This window comes from Benincasa hispida, chromosome 1 (genome assembly GCF_027475165.1).
Source record: "Benincasa hispida cultivar pf3 chromosome 1, pf3_genome.v1.1, whole genome shotgun sequence".
NCBI classification, from domain to species: domain Eukaryota; kingdom Viridiplantae; phylum Streptophyta; class Magnoliopsida; order Cucurbitales; family Cucurbitaceae; genus Benincasa; species Benincasa hispida.
In genome coordinates this window covers 32,050,991-32,069,833 of record NC_143478.1, presented here as the reverse complement: position 1 = coordinate 32,069,833, position 18,843 = coordinate 32,050,991, and the positions used below count along the sequence as shown (strand labels likewise).

At 33.5% G+C, this 18,843-nt stretch overlaps 1 protein-coding gene across 4 annotated transcripts; it reads left to right on the top strand.

The window, feature by feature from the left end:
• The first annotated feature begins 1,648 nt into the window (after window positions 1-1,648).
• AHG1 (Protein phosphatase 2C family protein) lies at window positions 1,649-9,926 on the top strand. 4 transcript variants are annotated; one of them, XR_016531694.1, is made up of 6 exons: window positions 1,649-2,780; window positions 2,929-3,312; window positions 4,359-4,464; window positions 4,964-5,067; window positions 5,154-5,345; window positions 8,986-9,087. XR_016531694.1 is itself a non-coding variant. In XM_039027765.2 (4 exons), the coding sequence occupies exons 1-4, from the start codon at window positions 2,346-2,348 to the stop codon at window positions 8,653-8,655; spliced, it is 1,020 nt and encodes a 339-aa protein (XP_038883693.1). In that variant the 5' UTR covers window positions 1,653-2,345; the 3' UTR covers window positions 8,656-9,087. The 4 variants fall into 4 exon arrangements, 2 of the variants coding, with proteins under 2 accessions (XP_038883693.1, XP_038883683.1); XR_016531692.1 differs by having other exon boundaries at window positions 5,154-5,365; window positions 8,561-9,087; XM_039027765.2 differs by lacking the exons at window positions 4,964-5,067; window positions 5,154-5,345 and having other exon boundaries at window positions 1,653-2,780; window positions 8,561-9,087.
• Window positions 9,927-18,843: the final 8,917 nt, after the last annotated feature.

The following is an 18,843-nucleotide window of genomic DNA, read 5'->3' as shown; positions in this document are numbered from 1 at the left end:
TTTATTGGGAGGCTATTTAAGTCTTGTTATTAGGTTGTTTTAATCAAATGACGATGAATTGAGTTTTAGCCTTTGTATTTATTATTGGGATTAGCCAGAGAGCTTCTCGAATTTGCAACTCATTTGAGTTGTATGCCAAGAATATTCAAATAGGATTGATCATCCTTCTTGTGAAGTGTTCGAATCTTGAGGTAAGGAACTTGTTCTTTGTTTCAAGATATTTGATCTTAAGACAATTTATGTCTCACCCAATCCTTAGGATTGAAATCATATTGATTCGAGGATTTTGGTGATTGAAAAATAAAACCACACACTTTTTAGATGATAAGTAATTAGTGTGTTTCTATCCATAAAAATTTGTTGAAGCGACAAAGTCTTCCTTCATTTTAGTCCTACGTCTTATATTCTTCATATATTTAAATGAAACTATTATGAAAACTAAATATCACTGAAATCTCTCTGATTGTTATATAATTAATACGTCATCTAGAAATTTCGAACAATTAATCTCTTATAATTTTTCTCTAGATAAATGTTATAATCTTATGATAAAAAGATAAATTCGTAATTTCATAACCGTTTATGGTTAAGAATGCATCTTATAAATCATGCATATACAAAGAAATTAGAAAAAAAAAATTAAAGTACAATTTTTGTTTTTTTTGTTTTTTTTGAAAAAATAATTTTAATACATGAGCTAACCATTCCCAAGATCTTCATTAAGAATAAAAGACATCTAATTTGGAAAATTAGACATCCAAAAAAATTCTTTAGCCTTTTAAACTAGAGGATGAAGAAGGTGAAGGGCATCAAAAGAATTAAAAATAACCCATGCTAAGGAGTGGGTGTCAGGGTTATAAGAACGCTTACAATTAATAAAAGAAAACTGCACCCACTTGACTATCAATCTTCAAAGATGCATCCACTATGTTCTTTGCTTTTGAAAGGTTAATCAGCGATTTAATCAGGGTTCGAATAATTTTTGTTGAGTAAGATTCTACTCATAGTGATTTAGACAACTTCCCTCTAAGTTGAAAAAAATAAGGTAGCCTTGATATGATAGTCTCGCCTTTTAGGACCTTTACGAGCCATCCAAGATTAACTTGGATGTATCATATAGAGGATTCCCAAGAGTCATGTAACCCATTCAAAAAAGAAAGTCCAATAATTTATCTAGAAGAAAAATGAGAAATTTATAAATTTTCAATTTTGTATCAGCTAAATTTCTAAATTTTAAAGAGAGTCTAATTGTTATTTTAGAGAAAGAAAAAGAGTACTATGTTTTTAATTCTGAATTCACTATCGAAGAAGTCTAAAATTTTTCAAATTGAAATTCATGTCTAGTACTTTGTTGAGCTATTCAACCATTTTTAAAATTTATAAACTTTATGCCTACAGAATTGAAAGTGGAAAGGCTCAAATAGACATAAAAATCCACTTTATACCCATTAGACAAGTTAATTTTAAAAAGTTGAAAAATGAGATATTTTATTAATTTTTTAGTACAACCTATTTCAATTATACATTAAATAATATAATCAAATAAATACAAATGAAAAATTTAAGGATTTATAACTTGAGATTTGAAAAAACAATGAATTTTGTAACATTCCACAAAGTTAGAAGAATCAAACTTTTGTAACGTCAGGCGGACGGCGGTAAGCCTACAACACTAACTTTGTTCCTGTCAGATAACTTTCCAACGTGTCAACGTTGAACCAGACACGTCACTATGTGTGTGCTGGTGAGCTGAAATCACGCCACGTATATGCCCGTGGCAAAAATGAAATTAAAAGGAGAAAAATCAAAAAAAAAAAAAGTTTAAAAAAAAATTTCGGTGAAAAAGGCTAGTCGAGGTGGGACCGATGTTCTGTCGTTTATGACAAGCCTGGCGTGGAAATTTCTGATTGATCCACTTGTATCGTCCTGGCAAGATGGGCCTCCACTTTTCGAGCACTTTTGACACGTGTCCTCGAGGGAAAATTCTCGCGATACGAGAAATTGACTGGAAACAGAAAGGAATTAGTGAAAAGGGATCGTCATGAGTACCACGTGTCCTCACAGCATGAAATAGAGGTCGGATGTAGACAGGTGGGGCAGGCTCTGTAGCTGCCCGTAGATTTAGAATTGCCCGAGAGGCTCTCTTTTTTTTTTTTTTGTGTCCCTGCTCGACGAGGGAAAAATATATATATTTTTTTCCCCTATAGAGGAAAACAGCGACACGTTTTCTTCTGAGCGAAATTCCGCACACCATTACTTTGCTTGGTTCATATTAACACTTCGCCGATGATGATTGTCCTCAGGCAGAGATACTCCACGGCGAGTTCCTGCTTCGGACGATTCCGATGACGGAGGTTTACAGTATAATGCCAAGCGAAGATGATGAAGATTCGCCGGCAAAATGCCGAGAGCGCCGGCGACGTAGAATAGAGATGAGACGGTTAGCAACAGTATCGTCGGCGAATCCCTCGTCCTCCACCACTCACCACCGGAAAGAGAATCAAACTGGTAGCTCCGGTTTTGAGAAGAAACGTGGTCGGAAGACGGACGGTGACGGTAATCCGGAGATTTCATCGTCTTCGTCATCGGGGGAGGACGTGAAGACTGTAAGAGCTTCAGCATCGGTACCTCAGCCGGTTTTCGGGATGATGTCGGTATCCGGGAGGTCACGTGAGATGGAGGATGCAGTATCGGTGAGCACGTGCGTTCTAGGTCCAGAAAATTTCCGACGGCAACTGGTGCATTTCTTCGCCGTCTACGATGGACATGGAGGCCCTCACGTAAAGCCCTAATAGTAAAGTTTATAATTTATTTTCCCAGTAAATAGATAATTCAAATTACCATCGAGGTCATGTTGAATCATTAGGAAGGGAGGTTATTATCGTCATTGTAGTAGTCTAATTTGCTTTGCTTTATTGGATGGGACAGGTGGCAGCGTTATGTAGGGAGAAGATGCACGTGTTCGTACAAGAGGAATTTTCGCGCGTGATTTGCACGCGCGAGGAAGGTGAGAGTGGCGGTGGTGGTAGCACCGCGGCGGAGGGGGTTGAGTTGGAGGAGGAGGAGGAGGCGACTTGGAGAAGAGTGATGCGGCGGAGCTTTGAGAGAATGGACGAAGTGGCACTCAGTACTTGTGCCTGTGGGAGCGTCGGAGGCAAGTGTGGGTGCCATCCGATGGAGGTGGCTCTCGGCGGCTCCACCGCCGTCGTCGCTGTACTCACACCAGATCACATAATCGTCGCCAACTGCGGCGATTCACGCGCCGTCCTTTGCCGAGGAGGAAGGGCCATTCCCCTCTCTAATGATCACAAGGTTTACTCTCTCTCATAACTGATCTGTAATGATCTGTTTGCTCGACACGTGCTTTGCTGTCAATTTTTGAGGAGGTGATAACTCCCAAGGGTTTGTTTGTCTAATTTTGGTGCTATCTGATTGTGGGGCTGGGGTTTATATCTTGCCTTAGTTTGAGATTGATTAGGTTCCCCTTGGATTCTCATTCATTTGACCATTTTATTCTTCTTCTTTTTTCCAATCTTTACTAATTTTGGGACAGATGCATAATGCTTTTCAATTTATGTCCCATCCTTTAACAGCTATATTAATTCGTCTGAGTTATGTTATGGATAGTTATCCTGACGTGCCATTGTTATTTTTATGACACTTGTTGCTCCGGCTGTGGCTATCGAGATACGATCTTCTTTTGTTGCAATTAATTCTTCAGGCTCTGTTTTGATAACTTCGCCACAGTTGTATGTATACAGAATTTTCAAAAACTAAAAGCCAAATAGGTCTTAGCTTTTCATTGAGGTTTTTAAATTTGTTGCCACACTTGTATTTAAGCAGAAAAAAGTGGTGGATGAAGTGGAATGAAGAAACTTTAGGTATATATTACTTTCTGAAAATGTGTGTAATCGGATACCACTTAATGAGTTACCATAAACTATTTGTTATTATGCAAACCTTTCTATGGAAGTGTTGTTTGATGGGTTTAGCTAATCTAATCTTATGTGATAAGATGTTGGAACTTTGACCTTGCTGCTTATAGATGTTCAGTAATTCCATGGTGTTTGGTTTTTGTTTTTTCTTTTCTTGTTTAAGTGTGCTTCAGAGACTGAAGTTATGTTGAGAGGGTTTCCTATGATCATTCATTTCATACACATTTTTCCAAAAGAGAGGTACATTTTAGATGGATAGAATATGGGTGACCTGTATGTTTGCTCTGGCTAATGATTTTGTGTTCTAATATTCTTGGTCTATTTAATTTCTCTGTGTATTCTTTCACGATATGTTTTCCCACAGTAGTTGTCTCATGATGGACATATAATACTTTCTCATAATTTTCATAATCTTACTCTCAGCCTGATAGAAATGATGAACTAGCAAGAATTGAAGCTGCTGGAGGACGGGTGATTTTCGTAAATGGAGCTCGGGTTGAAGGAATCCTTGCAATGTCCCGTGCAATAGGTAATAATTACTGCTCCTACGAATGATGGTCACGACTTTTTCTGCTTTTGTGAAGTTGCTTAAACATCCCCATTGAATTTTGTTTTGCTTGATTATTGTGTGTGATCTGAATAAATCTGACTTTGCTTCTTCTTGCTCCACATCTTGTCTTGGAGCATTGATCTCGATGAAGCCTTGTGATACTTCTGAAATTGGTTTCCTGAGAACATTGCATTACATGGCAGAAAGGCGAAGTATATGATTTGTGAATGAAAATGCAATTGCATTTTCTCATCTACTGATTGTGGGACATTGAATGGTAGTGAATAAAGACAAAAAAATTTCATAGTATCTTTGTAGAACACCTTCTTCTTAAATTTGGAAGGTCTAGGGCAAAAGTATTATTATCATTTTTTTTTTTAAAATAACAGTGCAGAAGTCTTCCATGCCCTTATAAAGCCATAGTGATATTATTAGGTGCATATCATAACATAATAATCGAGACATTAAACCCTCACAGATTTCGTTTGTCCTAGAACTCTGTCACTTTGGGGTTGTATGCTAACACTGCAATGTATATGCGGCTTTCATGTGCTGAAAGTAGAAAAGACTCAACAAATAAGAGTAAGGATCAAGAATTTTCTTTGTGAGAATCTCAATAAAAAAATGTCCTGTAATTTAGAAAACTTTTTTTTTTTTTTTTGTTCGAGGAACCATTTCAAGAGTCTGAAGCCTTCAGATCCTTCAATATGGATTCTAACTTCATGCAACTAGAATGACCTTAATAAAAGTACGAGTTGAGGGATCTCTTCCTCTTGTGGTGAGATACACAAACAGCAGAGAAGAGATTTCGAAATTCAATTTGTTACGGTTGCAGGATCCTGCAGAATCATGTCATGTTGGCAAGTATCTCTGTTGGTTGGTCAGTCACTTTATTTTTTAAAAATCATTAATGTTATTTAACTGTACTTTCCTCTATATGTTGTTTTCTGCTGACTGCTATGGAAAACCTTTTGTTATCTACATTTCTGCTTCATTCCCTTGAGTGTGTGTGTGCGCACGTGTATAGTTCTCTCTTCCTCGAGTTTCATGATGAATTCTTCTTTTTTGCCAAGGGAGGGTATGGAAGTAATGTGTTTGTTTGACAAGAAATGTATGGATGAGAATATGGTAGGATATGGCTAGATGGATGAATCTTGTGACAACAATGTTAAGTCACATTTAATCTTGGCTGGTTGTCAGTCTGCACTATTCCAGAGGTGGTCGATAACTATGATGTAAGTTATTAAGGGAGCATTTGTTGTGTAGGGTTGAGTTGGTAATTATTATCTAGAAAGTTAAATTATCTAAATAATTAAATTGTCTGTGTTTGGGGTGTTGAGTTGAGTTGAGTTTGTCTGTATTTGGGGTGGAGTTGAATCGAGTTAGTAATTATTGTCTAGAGAATCAAATTATCTGATGAATTAAATTGTCTATTTTTGGGGTGCAAAGTTGAGTTGAGTTGGTAATTATTGTCTGTGCTTGGGGTGCGGGAGTTGATTCAAAAAGTTTGTATTTGGGTGCAAAGTTAAGTTGAATTGAGTTGGGGTATCTGGTGCAATTTTTCTAAATGAGACTGATTTATTTATTTATTTATTTTTTTTCTCTTCTTTTTTAATATATTGTTGACTTTAATTTTCAAGTGTACACTTAATTTCCTAACTTTTTTAAGACAAAAAAAAAAAAAAAAAAATTACAATTTCTTTTTTCCATTCTTAAAACATAACAAATTCTCTACGAAGTACTCATATACTAAACATGAAATTTTGAATTCAATTTTTGAACACTCTATTACACATATTTTTTTCTCCATTTCTAAATACCAAATATATTCCAAATAAATGATAACTAAACACAAGTATTTAACACTCAAACATGAACATCAAATAATCTTAAAAATTGGACTATATATTTGTTTTTTCTTTTTAAAAATGTAACATATTTAATTTTAGTCACAATCTTGTAAAACAATTATATTTTTCTATCCAAATACATGTTATATTTCAATAAAATGAACATTTTCCTTTCTATTTGACAATTGCTTTTTAACCCTCATCTACTTAGGGAGAAATCTAACTCCAATAAAAAAAATCAAAACAAAAATAATGTACTGAAACAAAAAACAAAAACAAGATGAATTGGATATTTTTTTAATACAAATAAAAACAAGAACAGAGAATGAACTAATTGAAGATAAAATGAGAAAACATGATTTTTAAATCGAATTTAGATATTTTAATACGAATTTTGGACACAGGTGACATTGAAAAAAAAATCATCATTGGCCTCTGGAAAAAAAGTGGAGAAGACAGATTCAAAAATCCATGACAGAAGGAAGAAGAAAAATAGTCGGATCTACAACTAATAACCACACACGTAGTAGATCTTAGAAAAAAAAAAAACATGAAAACAACCCTAGAAAAATGTACAGAGAAGAAGAGCAAAGAGTGATTCAACAAGAAAAAGACCCATACGATCAAGAGAAGAAATAGAGGAGGCAAAGAGGACGAACCAGAAGAGAGAAGAAATGGGAGGAATGTGAAGAGACGAGTGAGAGAGAGAAAAACGGCAGAGGAGAGTAATAAGGGGTTAAGAGAAGAGTTAGAGAAAACGCACCCACCATTTTTGTTTTATCAATGGACCAAACACTGAACTTAGTAGGTTTCGTTACCGTGAATTGGTTGCTTTTTCTAAGATATGTTGGGAAATCGGAACAGAGTAGTTTTGACTGATGAACAATGTTAACAAGTGGTAGCTTGGATTTGGAAAGTGCAAGTTTTCCAGCTTATTCAAGCAGTGGGGCATTGGTGTCTTTGATCTCATTTCTCTATATATATACATATATTGAAACTTATGTGGGTTTAAGTGTTTTTTTTCTTAGAAATGATAAGACTGATGTGGCAACAGCTTATGATTAGATTCAATTTTAGATGCCAGCTTCACAGCATAAATTGATGAGACTAAGCTAGATATCAGATGATTCAGAACTTGTCTGATGGGTCATATGCTTTATTGTTGAAAGATCAGGCTGAAGATAAGTGCTAGTGTTGAAGCAAAAGGTTTTAGCTATTAGGTGTAAGAGGTTAGCAATGTATCTATACATATGGAGACAAATTTTGAGAAATTGCATCTTGTAATTTCAACCGAAATGAGTTTTTATTCTACAGGCATTAGGTGGGAGACTTCCTGAGCGTTGCCTACTTCAGATTTATGATTAGTGTGATATCAACGTGTGGAATTCTAGAGATAAGATGTTGCCATATAGGCTAATCTGCATGTTGATCTTCGATTGAGAAAAGATGATGTTGCCATAAAGGCCATCCGCTCAAGATTTATGGCGTCTGTATGTAATGATATTTTGGAAAGAAAGAACAATTGTGAGTTCTCTGTTAGAATTTGAGCAGCTTATTCCCCAGTGAAAATTGGTTGAATACCGAAGCTTTTGAAATTGACGGATTGAAGAGGGATCTTATGATGAGAGTTTTAAATATCTTTCTTACACGTGGAATGGTAAACTACGTTAAGTTTTTAATATGAACGCTTGAATTTTTAGGTGTTGAGTTAGTGTTTTAATCAGGCCAATATATATTTTAATGATATGTGCAAAGTCCAGGTTGAGAAATTGATATCTTTTGCCAAGACTTATCTAAATCATTCCAAACATCAATGAGGAGTTTATAGATCTAATACCATGTCGAGAAATACTTTCATTGACCTGAAACATGATAGAACTACAAATTTGTAAGCTTGAGCTATTTTATAGAGGAGCTTTACATGTCTGGAGAATTCTAAGTCAGCACATTGAGAGTAGTTGGCAAGGTAATCTTAATATCAGCAAGAATCTAGCTAGCCCAATAGAGTGAGGAAACTTTTAGGAATTTTGGCAACTTATTAAGGAAGGCTGTACTTAACATCTGTGTTGACTGTACTATGGGAACTCTAAAATAATATATCATCGTTTCTCTATTGCCTGGTGACTGTTCTGCTATTGCTCCTTCTGTATCAGAGTACTCATTTTACCTCTTGATCTAAGAAGAAGACTAACAAAAATGGCAAGGGATCATATCATTTAATGCAGGTATGAAGGTGCAGCTGTTGAGGGTGGCTTTGTATTTATGTTCCCATTTAAGTAATGGATTTACGTGTATGGGTTCAGTCATTCTGATCAATTGATTGTGTTAGAGATTGAAGGAAAGTACTTTCTTTTATTTCCTTCAGTTCATGTATTTTCAAGATGAACATAGATTTTTCCTTTTTCCTTTAAGTTTTTAGATTTTGTTCTTTTGTATTAAGTTCACTCTTTGTCTGGATTTCTGCGAGATAAATCACCTTTTTTTGCGACACAAATGATAATTCTAAGTCACTTATATATGGAGCTTCTGACAAGCAGCCAGTTTGATATATTGTATTCTTTGGACTATAATAAACAATTCGTTTATTAATTAATTTTCTTCTGGAGGATTGACAATGTTTATCTTTTTACGTGATGATTCTTTTAAACAGGGGACAAGTATCTCAAGTCAGTTGTAATATCAGAGCCTGAAATTACTTTCACCAAAAGAGAATCAGATGATGAATGTTTAATACTTGCAAGTGATGGCTTGTGGGATGTTCTTTCAAGTGAGTTGGCTTGTGAGGTAGCTCGTGAATGTCTCCTAGAAGGAGTGGCGGCTAATACTACTACAATAGACCTCAATGCCGTGCCTCAAATTGAAGAAGAAGGGGCTGGAATTTCATATCCCTCTCGAAGTGCGCTGGCTGCTGCGCTGCTTACTCGTCTTGCTTTAGGGCGGAAAAGCACCGACAACATCAGTGTCATAGTTATTGATCTAAAGAGGAGCTGAAAAAAAAACATTGAAATGATTAAGGCTTGACCATGCATATGGATGTTGCACAGCCTGGTTCAAAATTAGAAACGGAGTGAGGAGGCATGATCCATTAAAGTAAGGGTGAAAACTTATTTCTCTAATTAGTAAGTCTGCGATTGAATTTATTAGTTGAAAGTTGTGTTCTATAGTCTGGTGGGTGGATGTTTTGCTATTTCATGTCATCATGAAGCACGAAAGAACTGATGATTGGAAGAACCGAGTCCATACAATCCAACATTTTTCCAGCCACATGATGTTGTTGAGGAGCTTCATGATGGGATTAGGCTAATACAAGCATGGTCTCTCTCTTTTGCTTGTGGAAATTCGACTGTATTTGGTTAATGTATCATTACAAGGTTTGCTGTATGTTGCCTTGCTCAATATATTGCATTTGTTTCATATTTGATTTCAACCCCTCTCCCTCTCTAGATTCTTAGCCACATGATTCCAGCTTTAACTCACTGGAATGTGCTGCAGTTGGGTGAAGTCACATGTTAATATCTGATCGGATCTTTTATTAGAATTTGGTTTGGTGAGATTGAAATTAATTGCAATTATCTGAATGATTGGGGATCATTTCTACCTTTTTATTATGAGGAACTATTATCTAACCCAATTGGAATATGCTACAGTTATCCCTATTTTAGATCATTTTATTGAGTTTCCAAAAGAACATGCCCCTAAAAGCAATGGATATATAAGATGTCTCTCTCTCTCATATGTGGTTAATTTGTTGAATATGTCTCAAGGGTTAAGTTATATTTTCATAGTCTGGTTGTCCATCTTATTCTTATTAAATGCATAGCCAAATTGTTGTTTCAACCTCTTTGTGGTCACAAGGCTTGTATTTTGTTATTATGTTGCCATTTTCAAGCAACTGACTTTTGTCGGTGCTTTACAGGCATGGATTCACTATTTCAATGATATTTATTCACCTTATCTCGAGCCTAATGATAGTCCAATAATGATCTGAAAATAGTTAAAATCACTAGGTCTAGAATCACTTTAAACCTACTATTTTTGGTTTGTGACACATAATGAAAGTGGTATCAACCAGGGAAACAACTAATCCAGTTGGTTCTTGTTTGGTAGAATTTGGAATAGATTAAGCATGTGAGCAAAAAGTAGGGAAAAAACTGGTTAAGAACATGTAAGCATGGATTTTGCACTAGAATATTGTAGTCATAAAAAAAGAGCACATGGGAACTTTCAGATCTTGCAAGCAATTTCAAATGCAATTTTAGTTTATGAAAAGCTGCAGCAATTACAAAATATTAGTTCCGTTGACCCAAATCTCCTCAGACTTGAATAAAAATACGCTGTCTTTCTCTCTTCTTGATAGCAGAAGAAGGGAATGTGACACAAGATTTTTGTTTCTTCTCCTAATAACAAATGGAGCCTAGAAAATCATTTAGTTGAGGATGGCCTTGAAAAGTTGAAGATTAGTGTTAGGTTATGGCTTTCCAAAGTAATTTTTAGAACGAAATTGATTTGGAGGTGTACAATGGGAGTGGAGATTCGAACTATAAATCTTTTAGATCTGGGTATCGATAAAGAGAAGTGTAAAGAGGGAGACAAAGAATCCCAAAGCACATGTAAGATTTTGCAAAGAAAATTGTTGATTTAGTGATCTTATAGGTTTATTTTAATAAATGAATTGTCTTTTGATCTAAAAAGTAAAAGCCCCTAATTTGTCTTATACGACCACTTAATGAGGAGAGAGATGCGCACGTGACATTGACGGGTAGTGGCACGTGACACCTATAACCAGTCCAAATTGTTGCAATTTTCTTGTTTTTATTTCAATCTCAATTTGGATGACCGAAAATATTGAATTTAGAAACACGAAGTCATGGGCGGTTGATCAAACATTTTCCTAAATTACAAAAACACCCATCCTTATATTTTACTTCTTTCTATTTTTATTTAGAACAATAAGGTGCGAAATTCGAGCCACGTACTCTTTTTTATCATTAATTTTACTTTAATTTTATTGAGTTGAACTATTATGGCTATACTTTTTTTTTTTTTTGTATAATATAAAAAAATACATCCTAAATATAAAAAACAAGATCTGAACATATGATTTGGTAGGTTCAAATTGAAGTAATGAAACGATCAAGTTACATATAAAAATAGATATGTTGGAGTAATAGATCCGAAAGAATTGAAAATAGAGTTCATTAGAAAGGCTAATATCACTCTCAAAGGAGTAGTTACAAGTCTTTTTTTTTTTTTCTTCTTTGACTTTGCTGGTTTTTAGTGTTTTTTATTCTCATAATAATTTCTGAATTTTAATAATTTGGGACTTGGGGGTATTTAATGTAATTTAGTATTCAAAGCTGTCCAAAAAAAAAAAAAAAAAAAGAGGTAATAATAGAGAGACATTGGTAAATTAAGATGAGTCACACACATGAGGATGAAGATATAAAACCTACCAAAGAAAAATGATGCATTTAATAATGCTCTCCCATTGGAATAGTGGGGGCCACCATTTGAAACTAATAATTCTTTAGACAAAGCCTTTGAATTGAACAAAATCAAACAAAAGAAAATTACCTAATTCACTTTTTTATATTCAACTTATCTCTATGACTGTTTCCAAGTTTGTTTCCACTTAATTTCCCTCCAATTGGTTGGTGTTCACTTCCTCTATTGTTTTACTAAATTATTTATCACCTAATAATTTAGAGAGTTAGACTATTTTCTGTACCACTATTTGTTTTTTTTTTTTTTTTTGGGAATGTAGATAATTTTGGACGTTCGAAATGGAAGATATTAGAAATTTCAAATGTCTAATATCTTGTATATTTTTTTTTTATATAAATATATAGGAGTATTTGCGTAAGTGGTACCTAAAAGTTTAATAGGTATCAATTATCCTAATTCCTATAATATTCATAATTTCACTAGTGATTTTTTAAGGTAAACGAGTGACGTAGGTGCACAAGAGTACTTCACGTACATTGATAAACAAGTAATTATTTTAAATAGTAAAACGATTGAAAATACTTTCAAATATAGAAAAATATCATTGCCTATTAATGATAAACTACGATAGATATCTATTACTGATACTGATAGATGTCTATCATGGTTTATCATGGATAAATAGTGACATTTTGCTATATTTATATATAATTTGATTAATTTTTTTTATTTTTAAAAAACTGAATAAATTTCTAGTTTTGTAAAGGAAACCAAATGAGATTATTATAATTATTCAAATATGTGAATGGAAAAAGAATGAGATATCTTATCAAATTTCAAGTAGTTTTAGTTTCCATATATTTTTTTAGAATATAACCAATGAAACATATTCTAGGCGGAAAATGGAAAGAATAGGAATAATGTAGTTCATAAATCTCAATTTTAAAAATTGGATTTTATTTGTCTTTTTATAGATTTTTTTTCTTTGATTTTCTTTCTAAGAGTTTTATTTATCCACTAAATTAAATAACATAATGAAATAAAAAACGGAAAGAAGGAATGAGAAGCACATGATGGCATTATTATCCATGCGTGGGTTGAAGCGCATGCTTCAAAATAAGGCAATGTTTTATTATATTATTTATTACTATTTTTTTAAACAAAAATAAGGCAATGTTGAATGGATAAATAATTATAGAGAAAACACATATATTATATCAATTCATATAAGTGAAATTTCTTCATTACAAAAAAACCCAATAATTTTTTTTTTTTTTTTTTTTTTTTTTTTTTTTTTTTTTTTTTTATCAAAACATATTATAGCCAGGGAAGTATTAGAATGTTATATCTTGATTTAATAAAAACGAAAACTTCTGTAATGCTCTGGCAATAATTGTTATTAATGCCCTCACAAAAAAAAATAAAAAATTGTTTATTAATATAGATTTGAAATACAATTAGTCACCATAAATTTTAAAAAATAATAATTTGATTTCTGTACTTTAAAATTAACTATGATATAGTCCCTACCGTTAAAGTTATGGTTAAGAAATAACAAAAGTTTGAGGTGGCTGTCATCTAACTAGATCCATGCGTATTTTTTAATAGACAATTTTATACAGAGTCGATTCAAGCTTAAGTTGAAATAGTTCAAATTAAAGAAGTGAAATGTCACTTCAAAATTGAGAGACTTAGGGTTAGTTTTATGATAAAATGAGGAATTATGTTTCTTTTTTCTAAAGATTTCTCATCCTTCATTTTTTTGTCGAGTTTCCTATTGTGCAACCAAACTGTCAAAGATTAAAGAAGATTTAGCTTGGTTCCCAATCAGTGATGGAGTCAAGAATTCTGTAAAGGAGCACAATGTAATTAAAAAACTATAAAAAGAATTAAAAAGAATATTCATATCTTGATAGATTAAATAATGTAGTACATATTATAACTGTTCTTTACGAGTTTTTCATGTTTTGAAATCGATCTAAATTTCTTAAATGAAAAAATATGATTCTAAGACTGACAAATACCTTGTCGTAAGTATGCTCTACGAACTTGATCCTAAATTTTATTATTATATTCATAAATTTTAATTCTTACATCAGGATCTACAAGCAGTTCTCTTAAATTGATTTACATACAAGATTTATTAGAATTAGAGTTATGTTTTCTTTTTGAAAATGATGGCTTCTATGGTCTTTATTGTTATTTTTCTTTTAAAATATCTTTTTATATTGATATAGAGATAATTCTAAAAAAGTATTATCATAAAAGTATGATGATTTATTACATAGATTTTAAAAGTATGAAAATTAAAAAGATTTGAAACAAAATTAAAACTTGTGAATAATATAATACGTATATCTTGACAAGAAATAAGAAAATATCTTTTGAAACCATACACCACCTTTGGATTTTGTGAAAACTACTAGCTTTTAATATATATATATATAGTTAAATATTACTTAATTTTATATTAAAAATGCAAAATACGAGAAGTTAGGGGGACACATGCCCTTTGGCCCTTACGTGATTGCGTCGGTATTCCCAATTGACATCTAAATCAGCGCATTGATTTTTCACGTTCATATTCACCGTTCTATTGAGTTGATTCGCGTTGATGTTGGTCTGATTTCATTCGTGACCTATGCAAGAAAAAAATACAATAATATTAAATATTTCTTTTACAGCTCTTTTAATTTCCCTTAAAACTTTGAAGTTGAGCACTAGAATGAACTAACATGAGTTTTCGCCCCTTATTGATGTTGTAGTAATTATTTTAGCAATTGTGATTGGGTTGTAAGGTTAGAAAAAAAAGCCGAGCATCCAACTACCGAAGGTTGGATGAAGGATATTTTCTTATGTCACATCCAATTAATATATCTAAATAATTTATCACTTGCATTCAAAATTTATATTATATGCAGGGGATGGGAACATTTGTAGTGCATGAGCCATGGTCGATCGTTGTACAAATTTTGATCCATATTATTGGTCTTTCTTTGAGGTAATCGGCGGTATCCAAAAGTCGGGTACTATTAATTTAAAGTTGTGGTGTAGGGATCCAGCAAAAGAAGTGAGTGTTAACTATCATGCATTAGAAAAAGATAAAGATGACATGGAGTTAGTATCCTAAGTGATGGAATGACATTTGAGATATATGTCGCACATGAATGTGAGGATAAAGTAATATTGCTAGATAGTGATAGTAAAACATTATCTTATATGAGTGATCGGGTGGACTTGATCACTTAAATCCAGACCAAATAATTTTAAACTTTTTCCATTAAAACTAATGAGTAGTGATATCAAGAGTTGAACACATAGAGTCCTTGAATTTTTCAATGAAACAGTTTACAACCCGAGGGTAACCGATGGTGGGGTTTGAATTTGTTTTGATGCAAGAAAATTTAAATAGCATAAAATAAAAGCACAAATTAAAGGTTTAATGAATTGTATGAGAAAGCGTAGCTTGGGTTGTATGGAATTTTCCCTTTCCAAAATATTTTATCACTAAAGTCTCATTGCCAAAATTAATTAATTGCTTACACCTAACCAATACAATTAGAAAAGATAATTAAATTGTCCTAAACAAGTAACTAATCCAATTCGAAAAGATGAAAGACATGCATATTCAAATTATCCTAATTGCATTAAGATCTAGAGAACGTTAGGTGAAATATTTAACTTTCAACCACCTAGTTAAATGTTCATTTGGTTCAATTCTAAGTTGGTTAGAAGAATTCTATTCTTAATCAATTTACAAGCCAACCTAACCTATCGCTTTATACGTATCAACATACAATCAAATGTCACGAAATGAATGTTAATCAAAATCAATATCATACAATTCCCAAGCATACAAGAATATGATAATATTTCATTAAGCATGGTATTGAAACCTTGAGTCTTTTGATAAAAATAAGTCCCTCGTCATTTTATTGAAGTGTACATGTGGGTATATATATAAGATACAAAAGAAATAAAACTAACTCTAGTTAGAGTAGTTAGAGTTAAAACTAGCTCTAGTCAAAGTAGTTAGAGTACAACAAATTAACAAACTCTGATAGTTAGAGTACAACATATTAACAAACTCTAATACTCCCCCTTAAGATGGAATGAGGAAATTAATGACACCCATCTTGGATAGTAGAGGAAGAAAGACAGAAGGAGAAAGGGATTTTGTAAAGAGGTCTGCTAGCTGGGAAGAATACCGAATTGACATGAGCTTCACGGTTCCTTTGGTATCATGATCAAGAACAAAATGACAATCTAGTTCAATGTGTTTCGTACGTTGATGAAACATTGGATTAGTTGTTATATGAGTAGCAACATCATTGTCACAAAATATCAGAGTTGGCAGATTTGAAGCTATTTATAAGTCGGATAGCAGCCGATGTAGCCAAAGTAGCTCACTAGTTGTGGCAGCCAATGCATGATATTTCACCTCAACAGAAGATCGGGAAACAATGCTTTGTTTCTTGGCTTTCCAAGAGATAAGAGAATCTCCAAGAAAAAACAAAAAAGCCTGTAGTATATTTTCGTGAATCAAGGCACGAGGTCCAATCAGCATCAGAGAAAACCTTCAACTAAAATGAAGAAGAAGCTTGTAAAAATATGCCTTGACCAGGAGATGACTTGAGATATCTCAAAAGAGTATGGACAACATATAGATGAGACTTTCTTGGCTTAGCAACAAATTGACTAAGTTTGTGGACAACAAATGTGATGTCAGGTCGAGATATGGTTAAGTAAAGGAGCTTCCCGTGTACTTTCATCAATGCGCAACTTTACATTAGGATCCATAGGGACAGAAGATGGCTTGGTTGCCAAAAAATCAGAATCTTCTAATAGATGTAGTGTATAGTTCCTTTGGGACAAGAATATGCCTTTTACTAAACAAGCAATCTCTAACCCAAGGAAATAGCACAGGGAACCCAAATCCTTTAACCTGAACTTGGCATTCAACAGTTGTTTTAAACAAGTGATCTTATCAATAGACGCATCTGTGATAATAATATCATTTACATAAACCAAAATTGTAATGAAAGAAATTCCACTGCCACAAATAAAAAGAAAATAATCACTCTTGGATTGTTTGAAGCCATGTTGTAAAATAGCATGAGAAAACTTATCAAACCATTGACATGAGGCTTGTTTCAACCAGTAGATTGATTTATGAAGCTTGCATACAAGTTTCTCCCCCTTAAATGTAACAAGATTATGTTTGTAGCCCAAAGGAAGGTCCATATATATCACTTTAAGGAGATCACCATAAGAATGCATTGTTCACATCGAGTTGGACTAATGGCCAATTGAGAGAGGCAACTACAGTTAGTAAAACTTTGACAGTCATAAGTTTTGCTATTGGGGAAAAAGTTTCAATATAATCAAGCCCCTCTTGTTGGGTATACCCTTTTGCAACCAGATGAGCTTTGTATCTTTCAATGGTTCTATCTGCTTTAAACTTGACTTTATAAACCAATTTACAACCAATGGAATGTTTGTTAACTGGAAGAGGGACAACAGACCAAGTGTTGTTTGTTTCCATGGTTGTGAGTTCTTCAGTCATTGCCTTGCGCCAATGTTCACGGGGAACAGCTTGGTGGTAGAAATTAGGTTAAAAAACAAAGGAGACTGATAAAGCAAAGTGCTTGTAATCAGAAGACAGCTTATCATACCCAAGGTATTTGTTGTTGAAGAGGTAAGTGGTTGAGACTGTAGGAGATTGCAGTGGTAGTCTTTTAGGTATGAAGAATGGTTAATGGCTCGAGTAGAACGTCTAAGAATGGCTGGCTGGTTGTTGAGAACTTGTGAGGGCATATCTGGTGAAATTTAGTTTTGTTCAGGAGGTGAGATTGAGGCTAGTGTAGTTGGGGCCTGTGTAGGAGAAAGGCTGTGGTTTGAGGGAGAGTTGTCAGTCGGAACAGGAAATGAATGGGGCGCATCCATGTCAGAATTAGGGAAGTGGCTAGTGCATGTATCAACTGTGTGGTTATATTTTTTTAGCTACGAGAGTATGGGTTGTATAACTGCCAGAATAGCTAAAAGATGTAGGTATGACAAGGTCGGGAAATAAATCAACAACATGGTTTTAATGTGTGATTTAGTGAAAAGAGTATATAGTTTCATGGAAAACCACATCTCTTGAGACAAAAAAACTTCTAGTTTTCAATATCATACAACTTGTATCCTTTCATTCCATGAGGATATCCCATGAAAATCGATGGAATAGCTCGTGGATGAAATTTAGATTTGTGGGAAGACAGAGAAGCAACAAAACAAAGACAACCAAACACTCAAAGAATTTAATAATCAGCATGTGATTGGTGAAGACGAAAATAGGGGTATTCCAGTTTAAAACAGGGGATGGAGTTTTGTTAATAAAAAATGTAGCTGTCAGTAAGTATTCACCCCAAAACTGAATGGGAACTCGAGATTAGAACATCAAGGCTCTTTCCACATTTAATAGGTATTGATGTTTCCTTTCAACCACTGAGTTTTATTCAAGGCATTCTACACTTGAAAATTGATGAACAACACCTTTGGATGAAAAAAAATCTTGAAATGATAACTCAGGAGCATTGTCTAACCTAAAGCATTTTACCTTGGTTTCATACCAAGTTTCAATTAAAGCAAAGAATTCATACTGAGTTTCAATTAAAGAAAAAAATTATGGAATAATTTCCAAGACATCAGACTTGTTCTTCATTAAGAAAACCCATGTATATCTTGAAAAGTCATCAATAATAGTAAAAAAAATAACGACAGCCAGCATGTGTGAAAGTAGAATAAGGGCCCTAGGTGTCACAATGGATCAATTCAAACATTTTATTTGCTAAATGCTGATTACAAAGGAAACTCAACCGTTTTTGCTTTGCTAAAGGACAAATCAAACAAGGTTCATTTGTAGAAAGTCTAAAAGAATCAATAGATATCAAATTCTTTAAAGAAATCAAGTGTTTATGAGAAGGATATCCAAGTTTAGCATGCCAAATAGAAACTGAACAATGAGATGCATTACAGACAACAACATCCGTAAGAACCTGTCTATCTTGTCGTTCAACAT

What these genes read in the sequence shown, in the direction of transcription:
- AHG1 (XM_039027755.2), top strand. Translation starts at nt 2,346, where the DNA reads ATGACGGAGGTTTACAGTATAATGCCAAGCGAAGATGATGAAGATTCG. An exon ending in ATGGACATGGAGGCCCTCAC is followed by an intron (nt 2,781 to 2,928) that starts GTAAAGCCCTAA and finishes TGGATGGGACAG; the next exon opens with GTGGCAGCGTTATGTAGGGA. An exon ending in TGCAATGTCCCGTGCAATAG is followed by an intron (nt 4,465 to 8,985) that starts GTAATAATTACT and finishes TCTTTTAAACAG; the next exon opens with GGGACAAGTATCTCAAGTCA.